Source organism: Nothobranchius furzeri, chromosome 10 (genome assembly GCF_043380555.1).
Source record: "Nothobranchius furzeri strain GRZ-AD chromosome 10, NfurGRZ-RIMD1, whole genome shotgun sequence".
In the NCBI taxonomy this organism is placed as follows: Eukaryota; Metazoa; Chordata; class Actinopteri; order Cyprinodontiformes; family Nothobranchiidae; genus Nothobranchius; species Nothobranchius furzeri.
The window spans coordinates 54782020-54798770 of record NC_091750.1 but is presented as its reverse complement, the minus strand read 5'-3'; the positions used below and the strand labels follow the sequence as shown (position 1 = coordinate 54798770).

Genomic DNA, 16751 nt, shown 5'->3' with positions numbered 1-16751 from the left:
GAGCATAAAGACATAAAACCCAGTGACATAAAAGGCAAACAATAACAAATTAGCCTTCAAATGCTTACCTGCAGTGATGGTGACAGTTTAATAACGAGTGGAAGCTCATTCCAGAGAGAAGGAGCCAAGACCGAGAAAGCCTAATCACCTCTAGACCTGGACCTCACAGAGCATAGAGCTTGTGATGGGGTATGCCTTTATGTTAGTGCTGCCAAGTATGGTGGAGCACCATTATAAAGAGACCAGAAGACATAGCACAGAACTTTAAACTTTGCCCAAAAACCTACAGGGAGCCAATGTCATTTGAACAGCACAGGAGTGATGTGTGCCGACTTTCTTGTTCCTGTCTGAGGAGGAACAAGTAATAGAAGTAGGGCTGCAGCTATTGAATATTTTAGTATTCGAGTATTCTATCGAATCGTCCATCAATCAGACGATGTTTCAAGTGAAATGGGGCTGTGGTCTGCTGTTAAAATTATAAAAAAATAAAACAACAAAATGGTAAAGGGATTGGCAAGGTGTATTCAATTGATGTTGTGTAGTTCCCTCTTTCCCAGCTGATATTTACAGTTAATAAAAATTTTATGGAACAAAATTTGACTTACATTTCATTAAAATTTTAGGTTTGATATCACTCATCTTAGACTAAACATATCTAAATATATTCACATATGATCAGTAACATGTTCAGTAGTAATCTACTGGAAATTATAATAACATTTAATATCTACTAGTAAAATGTAATGGTGGCATTTCTATTTTATTATGTACAGATGGGCTACATAATCCAGTCTAAATTGTATTCAAATATAGAAGCTTTTGTGAATTACATGCTACAACGGCTTGCCGCTACTGCTGTGTGTGGAGCAGACTTCAGGTAGCTGCTGCAGCGGCTCTGCTCCATACGACTGTAGCTGTAGAGATCCACAAATAAACGGGATGGTGGGGATTTTTCTTCCACTTTTGGAGTTTAGTCATTCACAACCATCACGCTTTTTTCTGAACTCTACTTGATAGTGATTCGTGAGCGTGCTATGCGCTTGCTTAGCATTAGCCAATCTACCCGTAGTTTTGATCCCAAACTTTGGACCGTTAGGGTTTTACAATGGTTTCTGGCTTTGCCGGTCCCCCTATTTTCCTCCACAGCACCTGGATTACAACATTGCGCACAAGTAAAATGTGTTCAGACTGTAGTGTGCACATTTAATGAAGCTTCGAATCAGTAAAAAATGAATCGAGGAACTTAATGAATCAAATAATTTGAATAATGCGATCATTCGCTTCAGCCCTAAATAGAAGAACCGCTTCTTGATTGTTTGTCAGTGAATGTTTCAGGATGGTAAATTGCACATAATTACTTACATTTTCTCCTAAAAGAGTTGAACGTTTGTGGTGATTGTCATAATGCATGAAGTTGCAATGAACAGTGACTAAAGCTTAGCTTCTACTTGCCAAGATGTGTTTTGCTCTCTCCTGGTTGCAAAATCAATAAAGCCTTTTGCTGTTGCAAGCCAAGGTGGGTGGAGTCATAAATAATAATTACCCCAGTGACGTAGAAGAGACTGGCCTTTTCTGACATGTTTCATTTACCATATTTTTCTTTTCTGCGGCAAATGCTCGTTGAAGAAAATTTCACGTGCAGCATGTGTTACTGATTGTATTTCAGAAAGAACAAGTGTTACACAGTTGTTCAGTGAATGAGACCTATAAAAAGCAACCCTGAAGTATGAATATGTTTAAGATCTTTAGGAACCTATCCCACTTTCCTGTCAATACCACTACCTCGTCTTCTCCCCCGTTTTTTGCAATTTGCCTCCTTTGTTTTGAGACTGTGGTAGTCTTGTATCCATTCAATTATGGCACGATGGTTAAATTACAATGACATTTGATCTCTCTAAAAAGAAGGACCTATTATACGAAGAGAAAAACAAAGGCCTATGAGTAAAGATTGCTAGTGGAAGTACCGTTAAGTGGAATTGGACCACAGACCCAAACCTTTATCTGGGGATTAGCTTGCAGAGAAGTGTGAGGTGCAGCAAAAATCTTGGCAGACAAAAGCAGAGGGTTTGGAAATTGCATTTTGGCAACACACCCTGAACTCCCAACATTAGAGGCATTTTTATTTGGACAGTTGTACTCGCTGAATACAGAACAGTTTTTGCCCACAGATTCATTACCAGTTACAATTTAACTTCTGAAAGTCGATGTATTACATTGAGTACATTTTATTTTTGACAGTCAATTTTCTAATAATTTATGAGGATGCTAAGTGTTATTACCTCTTCAGTAATTCATTAATTTATTAAACTATTTGTTTAATTTCTTCTGCTATGAAGATCCCGAATGTGAAGGTCCTTTATTCTGTCACATTGCTAGCTTAGATCTATTCCATAATAAATATAACAGGGAATTGTAACTTGTGAGATTTTCCAAGGATATATGATACCGTGAGGATTGCTTTAGAAACAGTTTTTAAATCCCCACAGGCGTAATGCAGTTCAGATCACCTCTCTGTTGGGTAGCCAGCTATATACTTGCAGGTCCAGATAAACCTGTTTATTTTTCTTTTGACGGCATTTGTGGTTTCTGTTTTTTTTTCTTTTGTAATTCTCTCGATGTCTCCAATGTGTCTCGTTTTCTCTTGAAACATACTTCTCAGGAACCCACGATCTTTATAAACCCTAACACGGGTCATCGCAAAAGTACAATGTAAGATGCAAGACCCACGGAGGTAAACGATTACAGCTTCACAGAGATCACTTCCTGTTTACGTGGACTGGGAACTGGGAGGATCTAGTGAAATATTTCCACTGAAAGCTCTTGATTGTTGTGTGTTTTTATACATTTCAAATGTTTTTACTGCATTTCATAATCTCAGCTATTTATTTTTGGGTTAGTGACTCATATAGCACATCAGAGAAGATTTTAGAGAGCCGTGAATGTTGTTGGAATGCCGCCGGACAACTTTCACTCTAAAATTTCATAGATGAATGTGGATTTGTTTGTATAGTGTAGGGTATTTCCGGGTTATTTTAGTCTATCTGATTATGTTTTTGTGTAAACCCACAAAGGTTAGTTTACTTTTAAAGATGGGTCATGTGACACTCCTCTGGCTTTTCGAGATCAATTTTCTCCTTTTATTGTGTAAAATAAGCAAGATAGTGGCGCACTGTGGCAGATACTATTTTTCAACAACAAAAAGCTGCAAAAAGCTCCCAAATGCATAATAAACTCTATTTAGTTGACTTGTTGCACAGCAGCTGACAAATTTGCGTACAAGTTGTATTAAATTGGTATTAGGAGGTGATGTTGATGTGGAAATGTGGAATTCAAAAGGCAGATTTCCTCTTCCCTCTGGTCACAAATCTATCACTGCTTCCTTTTCACAATAATCCTAATCACTTCTTCAGTTTTGGTTTATTTTTCCACATAATTATTGTCAATGGCACAATGCAAGTGTGTTTAAAGATGGCTTCCAAAAACGCTCAGAACCTTATTTTTGGAATTTGTGAACAATGTGTTATTGGAGGAGCTTTGAACACAATCATTGTGCCGTGTAGTACAAGTGCAGACATGAGAGGGCAAAGCCGTCAACATCACAGGGATGCCACAAGCTTGTGCAGGCTTACTGTAAAATCAACAGGTGGTGAGTGTGGTTATACAGACTGCCAGGGCTAATCCTAGTCAAACTGTCTTGGTGAGCTAAATTGTTTCCTTCACCCTCCTCCTTTCTCCCCCATCCCAATTTATTTTACAGGTCAGCACAACTACCTGTGTGCGGGGAGGAACGACTGCATTATTGATAAGATTCGCAGGAAGAACTGTCCAGCATGTCGCTTCAGGAAATGTCTTCAAGCCGGAATGAATTTGGAAGGTAAACAGTCTGACCGACGGCTGATTCAGACCAGACCACATAATCGCTCCCAGATATTACTTTTCTCTGAAACAGCGGCTAGAACACCTATAGCTTTGAAATCAGGGATTTTCACTCACTGGATAAACCCACAGCTAAGATCTAAATGGTTATCCCAGGTCCTTTCAATGTGGGCGTGGCCTCATAAAACCTGACTAAAATAGGACTCCTAGGGATTAGGGTAAGGAGTGTTTCCTTCCATCTTCACCCTCTACACCCTCATTGTTAGAGGCTCGAGTCCAAGTAGAAATGAATCGTTTACACATTAAACACATTCCTCTGAAACATACACACGGAGTTTGCCAATGGATTTGAAAATGCACAGCACTTGCTACCAAAATACTCTGCTATCCAGTGCAAACTCCTATCACATTTGTACATTAATCGAGAATGATTTATTTATGTTTGCAGATAAGAGCTTCAAAATATTTTAAACACTAGTCAGATGTTGTTGCATGAATACACAACCAGTAGCTACCATTTATATTAAAAAAAACTTTTTTTTTTACAATAAATAATCATGGTGTGTGATTTGTAAATAAACACTAAAGGTAAAGCTCTACCTTAAAAATTCATAACAAGGCTGAAAACAATGGCTTCTCTGAATATGGACACATTCAATTTGGACCTTTATTTGGAAATTATTGTATATGAAGTGGATGAAGCTGAACCATCTGGTATGTCATCATGTCAAATGCAGATAATATTTTCTGAAATCTCCTTTTTTAATAATCAAATGTATTCCACATTTCTGCACAGATTCCATTTTTTTCTTGTCCAGGAAAATAAGGGTTTAAAACAAGAGTTGGTCCAGGTTCATGGGAGCAAATTATAAAGCTTCATTCTATTTTTTTACATCACAACCTCTAGTTTTACCATGTAAAATGCGTAAAATAGCACTCAGGGTTCCCCCCAGAAAATGAGTTAAGGCTGGCGGAGTCAGTCGTGGGGGGACGTCGGTCGTTTGTTCTGAATAGGTTTAACACGTCATGGGGTTCTAGGACTCTAGAAGGTGCTACTGTATATCAAATACAGGTCATTTTTTCCAAGCTACAAGAAGAAGAAACAATCTTTTATAAAGCGCCTCATTCGCTGCCAGCCGTTTCCTGGTCGGTAAAGCCCTTCGCTGCCAACGTTTCACACCGTTTTTACTGTTTTTTTAAGAGTCACAGAACGTTGCACGCTAGGATGATGTCGACGCCAAAACAACCAAAACAAAGCGAAGACTCGCCTGTTACATCAGGAAGAATCCGCATGTTTTGAGCGTTATCCGTTCTTTCATAATCCGTTGTTGAATTGTGATCGGCAGAAGCTTTTCCGGTTTGCGCCTCTTTTTTTTTTACAGCAGCGGCCCAAAACGATCTCCTAACACATGGATTTTCTGCTTCCTGATCACGTGACTTATGTGGATGAAGATCGGCTTTAGAGTTGAGATGTTTGTTCTCACGGTGCCCACACAGTAAAAAAATGCAAACGACGACTTTAGTCGTCAATGGCAGTGAATGGGTTGAGATAAAAAATCACGAGGCACTTCACAAGAACAAATATTACAAATAGAAAACTAAAAATTCTTTAAAAAAATGATAAAAATAAATAAAAATGAGAAGAATTAAAAATTTTGATTAAAAAAATGTAAGGAAAGGGAAAGAGAAAATGAGCAGGAAAGAGATTATCAGTGGATCTCAGGAAAGGTGGAATTGGTAGAAATAGCTGAATAAGGAGAGAATGGTGATGAAGGTCACGCAAAAGCCAGCCAGCACAGGTGAGTTTTCAGCTGCTTTTTGAAGGAGACCACTGAGTCCACTGATGTCAGGCTCAGGGGGAGCTATTAGCTTACTACTAATGCTAGCCTGAGCTACTGCTAACGCAAGCCAGAGCTACTGTTAATGCTAGCCTAAGCGACTGCCGACGATCTTTAGTGGTAAAGATCAAAACAACAAACAGATTGTTCCACTCATGTTCTAGGATGCACTTTAGGCTGCATAACTTTAGGCTGCATAACTTAATTTTTTTTAAGTCAACCGTCAAGTAATGAAAATCACTGGAGTTCTTGACAATTGAAATTGCACCCACATTTTCAAAGTTGAACACATCTCTTTTAACGGCGGTAGTTTCTGCATCTTGCTTCAGCCCTCTCCCCCCTCCCCCTGCGCAGCGGCCGCAAACTCACTGGTGCGCCTGCAGCCTGTCAGAGTTTCCGCTGCTCTAAACATTAAAATAATTATTTAATTTTCTGTTCCTCACTTCTGATTACCTTCAATGGCGTCTGTTAGTTGCAACCACCAGGTACAAAAACTAACTTGTTTTTATTTGACAATTTTTCTGTCCTGTCTGTTTATTATCTTCCTGCATCTCCTCTCAATCCTAAAGAAAAACTGCTACCTGGGTTCATATATATTCACCTTATGAATTACCTTTGAACTGCAGTTCTAAAAGATCTACCGACCGCAAAAACAGCGGAGTGTGCGCTGCTCGCCGGCCGCATCAGTGAGGTGAAATCACCGGAGGACAAAACAGGTGATGCGCTTTGCTCCACAGCAGCGAAACGCATCAGGCACAAATAAAAGACAGAAAACATAAAAGAAAATAAGCCGACTTGAACGATCGCGTGTTAAATTTGCTTTTGAGGTGGCGACACCTGATTTGATAATGTTACTGTGGCCGTTCTCAGGACGCAGATGTCTGGAGCTCCACAACGATCAGAGCTTTGCATGCGCAAGCTGGTTAAGATTAGGATGGGGGTGAGGGGAAGGTTAAATTGCAAGGGAGTAAACGTCACAATTCGGTCAAATGTCCGATTTATGGCGGGCGTCAGATACTGATGTTCTGGCACAGCGCGTCGCTTCCCAAAGCGCTGGGGCTCATCACCTGCTGTCTTTTCCGAGGACTGCATCTTGTCGGTCATTATCACGTGACAGCGACTAGTTGTTGAAAGCCCTAAAAAGTCACTACAGAGCAGTGACTGAGTTCCCTAATGCACTTTGGGTATTCAGACCTTGAATGAATGCCTGATAGATCCATAGCTTTCAGTTTGGTTTGACAGAGTACAGCTCCACATTTCCTTGTCCGTGCCACACACACACCCACCCAAGTCCAATTGAGTAGGCCAGACACAAAGGCACACTTGTTGAAGCAAGTGTGTACAGACTGCCAAGACTTACACATCAGCTTAGAAGTGTGTTACCAAATACACACCATGCTTCCTTATGGGAAACTTTTGGTCTGGGAGCTCTCCTATTCAAATAACCCCACCCCCTTAGAATTCTAACTAAGCCAATCAGTGCTGAGCAGCATACATCTCACACACCACGACGCAGAGTTTGCTACGGCTCTTTCCTCTGTTCTAAATGACTTGAACATGTCTTTAAAACCACAACAAGTAGAAGTGCTAAAAGCCTTTCTTCTAAAGAAATAAGTTTGCCCCGTCACCAGACGCCATTGTTGACTGCAGCTAAAACACTACAGCGTTGCACGGTACAGTTGGCATTTCTGCCTTTTTTCTGATTGGTTATTTTACTCAGAAACATTAAGTCTTGAGTATTATGACAAATATGTCATTGATTAGCATTTATCTTACATTAGCAATTAATTTTTAAAAATTTAGAATGTTGTATTGTTTTGTGAAAGAAAATGTTCTTTCTCTGGTTTTATTTACGAGCTGCACAGTGGCGCAGTGGTTAGCGCTGTTGCCTTGCTCCGGCTTCCTCCCACGTTCCAAGAAAATGACTGGTTGATTGGTGTCTAAGTTGTCCTTAGGTGTGAATGTGTGTGCATGGTTGTTTGTCATGTGTGTCTCTGTGTTGCCGTGCCATGGACGACCTGTCCAGGGTGTACCCCGCCTGTTTGCCCAAAGACAGTTGGAGATGAGCACCTGTGACCCTGCGTGGATAAGCGGGTAAAGAAGATGGAAGGATGGGTTACATTTACCATTTGACTCAAGTCTTCTACCCTTTGGTTAACCTGGTGATCTCTCGCTTGGTTCTGCTTCATGGGATAAACGGTTAGGTGACAGGACAACAGTTAAACTCTGACGGGATTAAAAAGGGATAGAAATAAAAATCTTTTCAGGCCAAGAATCACAACCTGCTTTAGTGCCTGAAAGTTGTTACTTTAAGCGTACACTCCCTAGGACGATAAATTGCCGTTCGTGGTTTTGTACAATTTGTTGTTGAGTGAACGTGAAAAGTGGAGTGTTTGTTAGGCGGAGAGAGAGAAAGCCAGGCAGGAGGACAGAAAGTGGGATTTGATGGACGTCAGCGCATCGGCAGACAGGCTTCGAACTGAAAGGCTCAATGTTGCCATAGAAACGTCAGGAGAGGAAATTAACAAAGGTAGAGTGGGAAAAGCTTTTTTAATACTTTTCATGGTAACCTCTCAACAGCTGATATCTTTCACATTTAGTTTTTCAGAAAATGTCAAAATGACTCCCAGATGAGGCAGAGTGCTGGGAAAAAACTGTTGCACCGATGCAAAAAGCTGAAACGTTCAGAAGATCTGCTTCTATATTAGATTTGTGTGCATCATTATAAACCTTTTATCAGCCTTGTTAAATATTCAGAGCCAAATCCTCTTTTTTCACTTTCTGCAACACATGTGAATTAATTTTTAGGTTTAATTTAATGTCAGAAAATTTGATTGCCATATGATGCAGCGTAAGAAGAACCTGATATCTTTTTGCTCTGACCTTGTTTTCTTGCTGCTACCTTATTTTCAGCTGTTATTTTCTGTTTGCTGTATTTCCCCCAATTTAAAGTGGAAACTTTTTTACAAAACTGATTTTGTTGCATGTTCCCCTCCTTTCTTATTTTTTCTGTGATTTCAGCGAGGAAACACAAGAAGATGATTGGCAAGACAAAAGTTCAGCCGCGCCCTCTGCCACCAGAACCCCCCCAGCAACTTTCCCCCATCATCCTGAAGAGCATGCCCCAGCTGGTTCCCACCATGCTGTCCGTCCTGAAGGCCATCGAACCGGAGATCATCTACTCGGGCTACGACAGCACGCTGCCGGACACCTCCACTCGACTCATGACCACTCTGAACCGACTGGGAGGTCAGCAGGTCATCTCTGCAGTCAAGTGGGCCAAGTCGCTGCCAGGTACGGAAAAGTCTTAAATTTGACTTTTACCATTCAGCTGATGAAATCGTGTTAAAACTAGAGGTCTATTTATTTTTTTACTAGATTATTTTTTATTTCAGAGCTCCCACTTAAAGGAAATGTTTGCCTTCACATCTCTCCTCTCTTTCAAAGGGTCTGCCTCTTTATGGAGAGCTAGAACTCAACATTTCTAACATATCTTTAGATTATGAAAGACCGTACTGTTTATTCCCTGAAAGCACACGTCTGAGGTGAACACTCTTGTGGTATATTTTCAGCAGTATTCAGCAAATAGGATTTTATTGGGCTATGAGAGGTCTCTGCTCCTTCATATTAAGAAGCTGCTTGTTCTAGAAGTGCATAAAAAGAAAGATGGTCATAAAGGACGCAGATTCAACATCTGTTGATTAGGGCACACCTACCAACTGCTTTGGTATTCAGTTAATAAATATTTATTAAAGGTTCCAGATCATGCTATTTTAAACCTTTGAGAGCAAAGGTAGGCACAGTATATGATAAAATATTACCGTTGGCACCATTGAGATGTCATTTATCTTAAATACAAGTTATTTTTGTCAGCTTGAATTTATACCAGGAAATAAAAGGCTTGATTTCTGTGAAACTCCACCCACGCCGACTAAACTTGCCCACAACAGTGTCTTAGGCAAGTCGGTTACTGTATTGGTTATGGTAGTCCAGTGGTTAAGTCCAGTGCCATCTCAGTTTTGCCACATGCTGTTGAGGGTTCTAATCCCAGTGTTGGCAGTAATATACTTAGCAGCTGAAGCAGAGTTCATGTTTTTACATTTTAGTTTTGATTATTTTCTGCAAAATATTTTGTATTTTGTATCTCTAAAGATTCTACTCAATTCAAAGATACTTTATTAATCCCAGAGGGAAATTTGAGTTTCGGTACACACAATTCTGAGATCAGACATACATACGAAGACATAGACACATAAGAATTGGTGACTGTGGTCATTCGCAACCTGGGTTGCGCTACCTTAATAGAGATCAGAGGGTTTATTTGAGGATTGAGTCAGGTGGAGGAAAAAAAGGCACTTCAGAGTTACCCTCTACAGGGAGGGCAGCTTTGCTATGCAAAAAACACCTCAGACAGAAATGCAACAGACTTCAGACATCACACAACATAAGTGTCCACTAGGTGGGGAGGTAGGGTTGGGGACTCTCCTCACATCAGTGCATGCAGCCACAATGCAGCTCTCGTCACCTCCGTTTGGACAGGGGAGGGAGGTAATTGGGTTAGAAAGCAGTGACTCCTGAAAACGGTTCCACGACCTTCACCGATCTCAGTCCCGCCCAGGCTGGGATAGGGAGACAGAGTTGCCATAACGACGGCAGCATTCCACATTTCTTCTGAGGGGGACTAATCACATCAGCCTCACAGGCTCAAGGGCACCAGATTCAGATAAGAACTTGTTTTGGGGCCAGACAGAGATAATTTCCTCTCTGTCTTAAAGTTATTTTGGTCTCCAACCCCTCTTGATCCAATAATGGCGTAAATTAATCTGTTCCCAACCGTGCTGTCCCGCCAACTCTCTCTTTGATCGAATCCACCTTCTGTGCCAGAGCCTGAATCTCAGTCAAAGTTCCAAGCTTACGACTCATTTCGACAATTATATGAGTTTGTGTGTTCACAGCGCGGTGTAATCCATCCCTGAGCTCTGGGATTGAGCCAATATTCCTCAAAAGCTCATTAATTTTCTGGTAAGCCAGGTAACCATTCAGGCCAAACAGCAGGAAACCTGTCACCAACACCACGAATATCCAGATGTCTTCAGAATCCTCCCCAGACAGTTGTGCCTCTACAGAGAGGCAGATCAGTTTCCACTGTTTCCAGGAGTCCATGATATGCCCAGCTGGCTCTGTCCCAGAGGGGCATCCGGGAGCCCCTTCTCCCGTTCTCATCATTGAAAAAACTTTGTCAATCGCGTTGAGACCAACTGACCAGGTCCATTCTTAGTAATTTCCAGTTTCCAGAAAAAATGCAGAAGTGCCATACACCCAAACACAGACAAAGAGCCTTGGGATGAGATAGGGAGGAGAGGAGGACAAAAGCCTCTGTGCTCTCCAAGAGCTGGAAGAATTTGAATTTGTTCATTTTCAAGCAGCATTTTAGTGTATTTACTCTGCTCACCTCCATTTTCCAAACACGTGGATTGGTTGGGCAAACTCCCATGACCCCTCCATCACCCTAGCAAGGGTAAAGAGCTGGTCCACAGTTCCACGACCAGGACAAAAACCACATTGCTGCTCCTCAATCTTGGATCCAGCTATCGGCGAGACTCTCCTCTCCAGTACTCTCCTGGAGTAGACCTTTCCAGGGAGGCTGAGGAGTGTGATCCCCCATAGTTGGAACACACCCTCTGGTCATTCTTCTTAAAAATGGGGACCTCCACCTCTATTTTCAAGCAGCATTTTTGTTTACTTACTCTGCTCACCTCACATGGACTCACACTGGCTAAATAAACAAAGAACAAACATATTAGTCCATATATTTTAAACAGTTCACCAATAAAGAATTGAAAACATACGGGCTAGTGCAGCTAAAAAAGAAGAAAAAGGTTACTGCTGAGAAAGATGAGCCCAGCACTCTAACCACTAGACTACCAAGTCTGTTACATGGCACTAGTCCGCTATGCCACATATCCTAAGCTGGCCAGGGGAGACAGGTTTCAGACCAGAGACTAGCTTCCTGGGGAGGAGCAGGGTCTGATGTTGGAAGCAGGAAGTCGGAGCCAGTGGTCCTCAATAGGCGGCCCACGGGACATGTGTGGCCCCCGGACGACGGCTGAACGGGAGGGCCTCTTGCTTTTGTGTCTGCTTTTTGAGTGGCCCTTGGACCATTACAATTGAGGGACCCCTGCATTAGCTCATTTTAGGAATTTCAAAATAAAATTCTAAATTAACAGCAGAAACAAGACAAGCAGCATGAATGCAGCCAATAACAGGTTTGGGGTATTTTTCATGAGGAAACAACATCACATGCTAAAAAACTCCAAAAAGTCGATTTTCCATGATATGGCCCCTTTAATATAACTTCATCTTGTAAACATCAAGGAATTAAAAGTAATTGTTGGGATTTAATGCTTGTCTGTTTCTATTCTAAGACAAAAGGGGAAAAAATAGAGAAAAATGGAACAACTTTGGAACCAGTTGGACAACTGGTCACGAGGGAAAATGCTCATGACTCAATAATCTCTCCAAGAATTTACATGTAAATTTATGATTATGCTGTTCAGTGAAACCGTATCACATTTTCCCTTTCTTTTAACTAACTTTTTTTTCCATGTGTCTGTGTGTTCAAAAGGCATTCTTGGCCTAATATATTTCCTGTGTATGCTTAGAATCCTCAAACAGTCACATGACCTGGTTTATCTATAGTTGGAATAATGTATGGAGTAATAAAAGCGTCAAAATGATTGCATAAAAAACATTAACAAATTGAAGTGATTCACCCTTAGTCCACAACTAACTGTCACACCTGGTAGGTTGTGTTTTTTTGCATTTATTTATTTGCCTTTCTGTGCTTGCTCGAGTTCCTCATTTTCATATTTCACTTGCAAAATACTTCCTAAATTTTATCCATCAAAAGACTTATAAATGTGTACATTTCCCAGATTCATTCAACTTGCTGAAATGCCACAGAACTACATTACCCATGATGCTTTTCTCTTAAAGTAGAAGGTTCAGTTTATTGATTTGTATTCGGGATATTCTGACCTAATGTATTGTCATTTGACAAAATGTTTAATTGTAAAGCAATTTTAAAATGTCCCGATACACATTTTTCACTTCCAATACAATACCAATATTGCAGCCTTCAGTACTGACCGATACCGATATCAATCCATTGTGATAACAGCACAAGTCATTCATACTTTAACCTATTTAGTAGTGTGAAATGTATGAAAGGTTTGATCAAGTGATATTTTTCTAACAAAAAAACAAAAGCCAGCAACAGTCTCATCTTCTTCCGCCTATCCGTGTCCGGGTTGCGGGGTCAGCATCCCAACTAGGGAGTTCCAGACCGTCCTCTCCCCAGCCACCTCCACCAGCTCCTCCGGTAGGACCCCAAGGCGTTCCTGGGCCAGTTTGGAGATGTAATTTCTCCAACGTGTCTTGGGTCGACCAGGGGGCCTCCTGCCGGCAGGACATGCCTGAAACACCTCCCTGGGGAGGCATCCTAACAAGATGCCCAAACCACCTTAACTGACTCTTCTTGATATGGAGGAGCAGCGGCTCTACGCCAAGTCTCTCTCAAATGTCTGAGCTCCTCACCGTATCCCTGAGGCTGAGCTTAGTCACCCCGCGGAGAAAAATCTTTTCGGCCTCTTGAATCTGCGATCTTGTTCTTTCAGTCATTACCCAAAACTCATGACTATAGGTGAGGACTGGGCAGTAGATCGACCTCGTAAATCGAGAGCCTTTTCTTCCAGCTCAGCACCTTCCTCACCACTACGGACATGTTGGAACACACCCTCTGGTCACCGTTCTTAAAAATGGGGTCCACCACCACGGTCTGCCAATCCACAGGAACTGCCCCTGATGAACACGCAATGTTGCAGAGATGTGTCAACCGCAACTGTCCTACAACATCCAAAGCCATGAGATACCCAGGATGAATCTCATCCACCCCCGGGGTGACCCAAACAACTGTGTAGTTGTCTGGTGCAGAAGTTGCTGAGGTAGTCAGAGATCAGACGGTCCGTGAAAAGGAAAAACGTTTTTTTTTCTTCCGGCTCTTGGAGAGTACAGACGCTTTTTTTCTCCTCTCCCTCCCTCCTCATCCCAAGGCTCTTTGTCCTATCTTTGTGTGCACGGCGCTTTCTGCATTTTTTCTGGAAACTGGAAATTATTAAAAATGGATCTGGTCAGTTGGTCTCTCAACGCGATTGACAACATTTTTTCAACGGTGAGAACGGGAGAAGGTGCTTCCGGATGCCCCTCTGGGACAGAGCCAGCTGAGTATATCATGGCCTTCTGGAAACAGTGGAACCTGATATGCCTCTCTCAACTGTCTGTAGAGGATTCTGAAGATGTTTGGATATTCATTGTATTGATTCCTGCTGTTTGGCCTGAGCGGTTACCTGGCTTACCGGAAGATTAACGAGCTTTTGAGGAATATTGGCTCAATCCCAGAGCTCAGGGATGGAATGCATCGTGCTGTGAACGCACAAACTCATATAATTGTCGATGAGTCGTAAGCTTGGAACTTTGACTGAGATTCAGGCTCTGGCACTGAAGGTAGATTCCATCAAGGAGCGAGTTGATGGAACAGCACGGATTGGAATAGATTAATTACGCCATTATTGGATCTAGAGGGGTTGAAGACCAACAGAACGCTAAGGCAGAGAGGAAATTATCTCTCTGTCCCCAAAACTATTCTTATCTGTATCTGGTGCCCTTGAGGCCTGTGAGGTTGAAGTGAATACTCCCCCCTCAGAAGAAATGTGGAATGCTGCCGTCGCTATGGAAACTCTTTCTCCCTATCCCAGCCTGGGCGGGACTGAGACTGGTGAAGGCTGTGGAACCGTATCAAGGAGTCAATGTGCCCTCTAACCCATTATCTCCTTCCCCTGTCCAAACGGAGGTGATGAGCGCTGCTCCATGCGGCTGCATGCACTGAAGTGAGGAGAGTCCCAACCCTACCGCCCCACCTAGTGGACACTTATGTTGTGTAATGTCTGAAGTCTGTGTGCATATCTGTCTGAGGTGTCTAAGATATAACTTTAGCAGTTACTTTTATAGATTCCTTTTCTGTTCACCAGGTTTTTTTTAATGTCACACAAGCTTTATCTCTCCCCCCCAGGCTTCCGTAACCTACACCTTGATGACCAGATGACGTTGCTGCAGTGCTCTTGGCTATTCCTCATGTCCTTCAGTCTTGGGTGGAGGTCCTATGAGCAGTGTAATGGCAGCATGCTGTGCTTCGCCCCCGATCTTGTCATAAACGAGTGAGTATTCAGCCGCTGTATGTTTTCACTGGTGTTTTTCCAACAAATTAGGTTGCAGAAACCATTTTTAGCTTATTTGAGCTTTGTGACATGGTGAATTATCCTGCTGGATTTAAGCATCCATTGTGGTCATAAAGGTCCTAGTTTTACTGAGAGGTCTTCCTGCATAATTTCTGACAAACTGCTGTTTTATGTAGATTATGTTGGCTCAGATGTTTAAAATCTGTGTTTTCACTAAATGAGTTCCAGTACATTTCTGTCATTGTCATTGTGTCGCCATACAAAATTGGCCCTTTCTGGACTTTGCCAAGACGTCAGCATATTACGACCGTTTTGGAAGTTTTATTCTGCCAAAGTACTCCAAAATTTACTCCATCCGGCGGATCGAGAGTAAAAGGCGAGGTTCAATGACCAAAAGAATCACCATTTTTTACAGTAATCTATAGGACACCACAGAGTGGTGAAAACTACGACATTGTGGGGGGATTTTCCTTTGCCTTTATGAGTTTAGAAACAGCGATTTCTTACCTTTTATTCCGCTTCACCAGCAACTCTTCCAAGTTTACAAATGCCATTAGTTAAGCGACGTCTGCAGATGTAAATTCCTACTAAGTTACAAACAAGCTTAACTACAAATCCCACCCAGCAACTCATTTCCGAACACATAACCCAGTTCAGGTACTACGTTGGTTGGTTTCTAAAATGGTCGGGAAGGTGGTCCTTTCAGGCCAGGCCAGTGAAAGAGGGGCACGCGTGCGCCGCAAAGTTCCGGTAACATTATCCGGAAGTTTCGGTAGTGGAAATGGGCCTATAGTCCCACCCCAATGTTACAAAAATATATGGGACATCGACTTCCCTTTGACAAAAATGAACACAATGTAGGGCTGAGTGACAAAAGACAAGGAGTGAAATGGGACTTTATTAGAGGTGTGAGGAGCTACAGTGGAGAAAAATGAGAGCAGCAGCTAACTTTGGTCTATTAAAGGATAACCAGGAAGTCCTAAACCAAACCACACATGTACCTTTAACACTGAAAGGTACCCTCCTTTCCGTTTCCTGCAAGTAATACCACTCAGGTACGCCTGCATCATGAAAAGAGCCCATATTAATCTTGTTTATACAGCTTTATTACTTAATTTCTGCTAAAATTCAGGTGTATATTTTGTGTGAGTAGATGATGTGACCAGTCAGAACTCGCCTAAAGTGTTGATGGTAAGAACGTAAGTGGCTTCCTGCAACACTTTATGCAAAAGCAATAAGAAAAAAATGTTCCACTAAATTTTTAACATTACAATGAGAAGATAAAAAAACAAGTCATTTTTACCTGAATGAGTCATTCCCACCAGCACTGCAGGCGTTTTGCTTTTTAAGGTAACATTTTTCACGTGGAAAATCCATCATGGCTGGTTTATTCTTCTGCATAACTTACGTGCTTTCTTGCAGGAGATACTTCCTGACATTTGAATTACATAATCAATCACATTTAATCTAAAGCACATCTTTCATTCCTTTACTAAATATTCCCACCTGTGCTACAGTTAACACGTCTTTGCCCCCCCCCCCCCCCCCTTTTTTTTTTCCATCAGAGATCGCATGAAGCTGCCCCTCATGAACGACCAGTGTGAGCAGATGCTGAAGATCTGCAACGAGTTTGTCCGGTTGCAGGTCTCCTATGATGAGTATCTGTGCATGAAGGTGCTTCTGCTGCTCAGTACAGGTAAGAAAATCACTTTTGTTGTGTTAAAACTGAACTACTAATAATTAG

At 41.8% G+C, this 16751-nt stretch overlaps 1 protein-coding gene across 2 annotated transcripts in view; it reads left to right on the top strand.

Moving 5' to 3' along the window:
* Positions 1-16751, top strand: part of LOC107386710 (glucocorticoid receptor) — a 78624-nt gene that overhangs the window by 54607 nt on the left and 7266 nt on the right. For both annotated transcript variants that reach the window (XM_015961278.3, XM_015961277.3), the window contains 4 exons: positions 3758-3874; positions 8736-9008; positions 14842-14986; positions 16573-16703. In XM_015961278.3, the coding sequence (XP_015816764.3) occupies positions 3758-3874; positions 8736-9008; positions 14842-14986; positions 16573-16703 (666 nt within the window). The remainder of the gene's footprint in view (positions 1-3757; positions 3875-8735; positions 9009-14841; positions 14987-16572; positions 16704-16751) is intronic.